General features: G+C 35.0%; 1 protein-coding gene across 1 annotated transcript; it reads left to right on the top strand.

The window, feature by feature from the left end:
• The first annotated feature begins 3,061 nt into the window (after positions 1-3,061).
• On the top strand, positions 3,062-3,433 carry LOC126703979 (uncharacterized). Its single transcript, XM_050403028.1, has one exon. The coding sequence runs from the start codon at positions 3,062-3,064 to the stop codon at positions 3,431-3,433; it is 372 nt and encodes a 123-aa protein (XP_050258985.1).
• Positions 3,434-4,230: the final 797 nt, after the last annotated feature.

The raw sequence follows: 4,230 nt of genomic DNA, 5'->3' as shown, positions 1-4,230 counted from the left end.
TTCAAAAAATGCGGCTATAGGCTTTGAGCTACGGACTTTAGGCCGCGTTTGTAAACGCGGCCATAGGAAACGCGGCTAAAAGCCTATAGCCGCGTTTTTGGGGTCTTAAGCTGTGTTTTTCAAACGCAGCTTTAGACCCTTTTTTTTGTAGTGGCATGTTAAAATTGAAACAGCTAGGCTAGATTTTTTTTTTTAAATCGACAAAATGAGATATGAGCTAAAGTATATCAAGGTTTCACTGATAGCATTGCAATGGGTGAGACGCATGGTTCTAGAGTTGGTCGTAGAATTATTTTGCCTACGTCATTTATAGGTGGTCTAAGAGATATGCGACATTGATATCTAGATGCAATAGCATTAGTACAACGATTTGGGAAACCATACATTTCTCTTACAATGACTTGTAATCCTAGGTGGCCAGATATCATGCAAGAATTGAATCCTGGTAAGGAGGCACATAATAGACCATATTTAGTAGTTAAGAGTATTCAGAGCAAAATTGGAAGAACTTAAGAATGGTTTATTCTAAAAGGAAATATTCGGACCAATTGTGCCTATGTTTATGTTCTTGAGTTCCAAAAAAGAGGCCTCCCACATGTTTACTTTTTCATTATACTAAAATCAGGTTCACAAATTTTGCCACTTAAGGCATTTGATAGAATTGTTAGTGCAAAACTTCAAGATGAATCTAAAAATCCTCATTTATTCTCAGTTGTTGTGAAATAAATGACGCATGGACCTTGTGGCATTTTGAATCCAAAAAATGTTTGTACAATGAAAAATGGGAAATGTAAAAACCATTATCCTAAAGAGTTATATCCAGTAACTACTCAAGGAGGAAATTCTTATGCAATATATAGGTGACGCAATGATAGTAATATAGTGAAGGTACATGGCCATATTCTGGATAATCGTTGAGTTGTACCATATAACCCATATTTAGTCACAAAATTTGATTGCCATATCAATGTAGAAATATGTTCAACAATTAAGGCTATGAAGTATTTATATAAATATTTATATGTATATATATATATATATATATTTATATGGACAAAACTTAGATAAAATACCTTAGGTGCTGTTCCTTAGGTCTTAAGATTCAGTCATGTGGTTGCTTAATTAAAAAATACACTTCCATCCTATAAGAAAAAAATCACATGGCTGAATCTTAAAAGGGGAACTTAAAGAACAGCACCTTAAGTACTATACCTAAGTCTTGCTCTCTCTCTCTCTCTCTCTCTCTCTCTCTCTCTCTCTCTCTCTCTCTCTATATATATATATATATATATATATATAAGGATCATGATAGGATTGCCTTACATGTAATTTCCCAAGACAGTTCAGCTGATGTAAATGAAATTGAAACATTTCAGTCTGCATGTTGGATTTCTCCCCTTGAGGCTATGTGGAGAATCTATGGCTTTGTGCTTAGTGAGAATTACCCAGCAGTAATGAGCCTGTAGCTAAAGGACCAACAACTTATTAGCTTTAGAAAATATGACAATCTTGCTAGAATAACAAACGATGACTCCTCATCAAGAACAATGCTTTCTAAATACTTTAGAATGAATCAGAAAAACAAAGAAGCACAAAAGATTTTATACAAAGAATTTCCTAAGCATTTTGTATGGAATCAAAGAGATAAATTATGGACTCCAAAAAAACAAAGAAATGTGATTGGTAGAATTGTTGTGGCAAATCCTATTGAAGGAGATAGATATTATTTACATCTATTGCTTAATCATCTTAAAGGTGCAACTTCATTCCTAGATCTGAAGACCATCAATGGAGTTATTATGCCATCATTTCGTGAGGCTGCACTCTTATATGGATTGCTTAAACCTGTTAATAATATAGAACAATGTTTACAAGAAGCATCTCTTTATCAAATGCCTTATTGTTTGTGTCGTTTGTTTTCCACAATATTAATTTATTGTAATCCAAGCAATCCAAAAGCATTATGGAAATAATTTGAAGGGCCAATGTCTGAAGATTATAAGATGTGGGGAGTGGAACAGTCTCTACTCGGACCTAGAGCCCAAGAAGTTGCTGGGCCATGGGAAAGTAATTGGGTCTGGCCTTCGTGCTGAGGGGAAATCTCAAAGGTTGATAATCCATGAAAGAGCTGAAATTTGGATTGTCCTAGACATTGAAGACAAAGTTGAGTACCATGATCAACCCATCCCCGCAAAAAAGGGAAAGCACTAACTTATCCGGGGCATGGAGCACAAATAATCAATGTATAACCTCCAGAAGACATTGGTAACCACATGAAACTTCTAGAATGCACAAGACGAAAGAAGATATTTTACCTCCACATTAATGAAGGGGTTCTTACCTAACCTCTGCCACATTAATTGCACACAAGATAGCCTGAACAGTACACGCAACCTCTGGGCAGTCAGAATTCTAAGATAAAAAGGAGAGGAAACCAATAAAGTAAGGGAAAATATCCCTGAGACTCTGAATGGGAATAGAACAGCTATAATGATAAGAATAAGGACTGAAGCTATAAAAGGAGGAGGAAGACAAAAGGTGAGGGGATCCAAAAAGGGGTAGAAAAATCTATCTGAGAAGAGAAACAGATTGAGAGAGAGAGAAACACTAAGTGTGACACCAGGGAATAATATTAAAGGCTTCCCAAAGTCATCTTAGCATTTCTAATAGTATTGGTAGCATATTAATGGTCAAAGAAATCCACTGTTTGTGTTTCCCATTGTAGAGTGTTTATTTCCTGTTATTTACTTGTACCTTGATTGGGTGGGTTATTGTAGCAGAATTTCAAGTGTTCCTCAGGGACTAATTTCAATGTCCTTACCTAAGAAATTTGGCAGCCTATCTCTAGATAGCATAAGGACAAAAGTGTTGCAACACATTAATAGCATGCTTGAATCGATGGGTTAGAATGTGGACATTTTTGGTTTGATGGATAGTAAGCTTAGTTTAGATGAGGAACAAAAAGAATCAAAAGAAATTAAACATGAATTGAAGATAGTTGTGTCAGAACAATATATTCTTGCAATCAAACTTAAATAAAGAACAAAGATATGCATATGACATGGTATTGGAAAGAGTTATCAAAGGTAAACCCAGTGCTTTTTTCATTGATGGGTCGGGTGGTACAGGTAAAACATATCTATATCGAGCTATTCTTGCTGCAGTTAGATTAAAGGGATTTATTACTCATGCTATTGCAACATCAGGACTGGTTGCATCTTTCTTACCAGGTGGAAGGATAGCACACTCACGATTTAAGGTTCCAGTCAAAAAAGAAGAGAGCATGACCTGTGCTATTAGCAAACAAAATGGTACTGCTAGGTTGTTTCGAGAAGCGAATATTATAATATGGGATGAGGCACTAATGTCAAAGAGACAATTGATGGAAGCTTTTCAAGAAATGCTCCAAGATATAATCAATAATGGTTCATAATTTGGTGGTAAAGTCATTGTATTTGGCAGTGACTTTCGTCAAGTATTACCCGTTGTTCCCAAGGGAACAAGACAAGAGACAGTTAATACAAGCTTAGTCAAATCAGATTTATGGCCCAGTTTAGAAAATCTAAAACTGACAAAAAATGTGAGAGCTAAATTTGATCAATCATTTTGTGATTAGTTATTACGAATTGGTGATGGAATAGAGACAGTGATAATTGATGACAAAATAAAGCTTCCTCCCTTTATGATTATTCCTTATAAAGATTATTTTACTTCTCTTAGTACTTTAATACAGGCCGTTTTTCCAAACATAGAGAGATATTCAAATAGTGTATAATTTATGATAGATAGAGCAATATTAACACCTAAAAATGATGATGTTAATGAAATAAATCGTATCGTTATAGATAAACTACCAGGACCTATAACCAGTTATTATAGCTTTGATGAGACTATAGATTCTTGCCAACAAGGACAACAAGAAGACTTCTTAAATAGCTTAACACCCAATGATCTTCCTCCTCATGAGTTAGAATTAAAATTGGATTGCCCAATAGACCCTACAGAAGGTTTATGCAATGGAAAACGATTAATATGCTGTGGATTTCAACCAAATGTCATAGATGCAAAAATTGATGTGGGCGATCATCGCGGAAAAAGAGTCTTTATACCTAAAATTCCATTAAAACCATCTGAGAATGCAAAAATATCCATTCCCATTCAAAAGAACTCAATTTCGTATTCGTCTAAGCTTTGCTATGACCATAAACAAGGCTTAAGGCCAAACATTAA

The sequence above is a fragment of the Quercus robur genome, chromosome 10, assembly GCF_932294415.1.
Source record: "Quercus robur chromosome 10, dhQueRobu3.1, whole genome shotgun sequence".
NCBI lineage: Eukaryota > Viridiplantae > Streptophyta > Magnoliopsida > Fagales > Fagaceae > Quercus > Quercus robur.
This window is presented reverse-complemented; position numbering and strand designations above follow the sequence as displayed.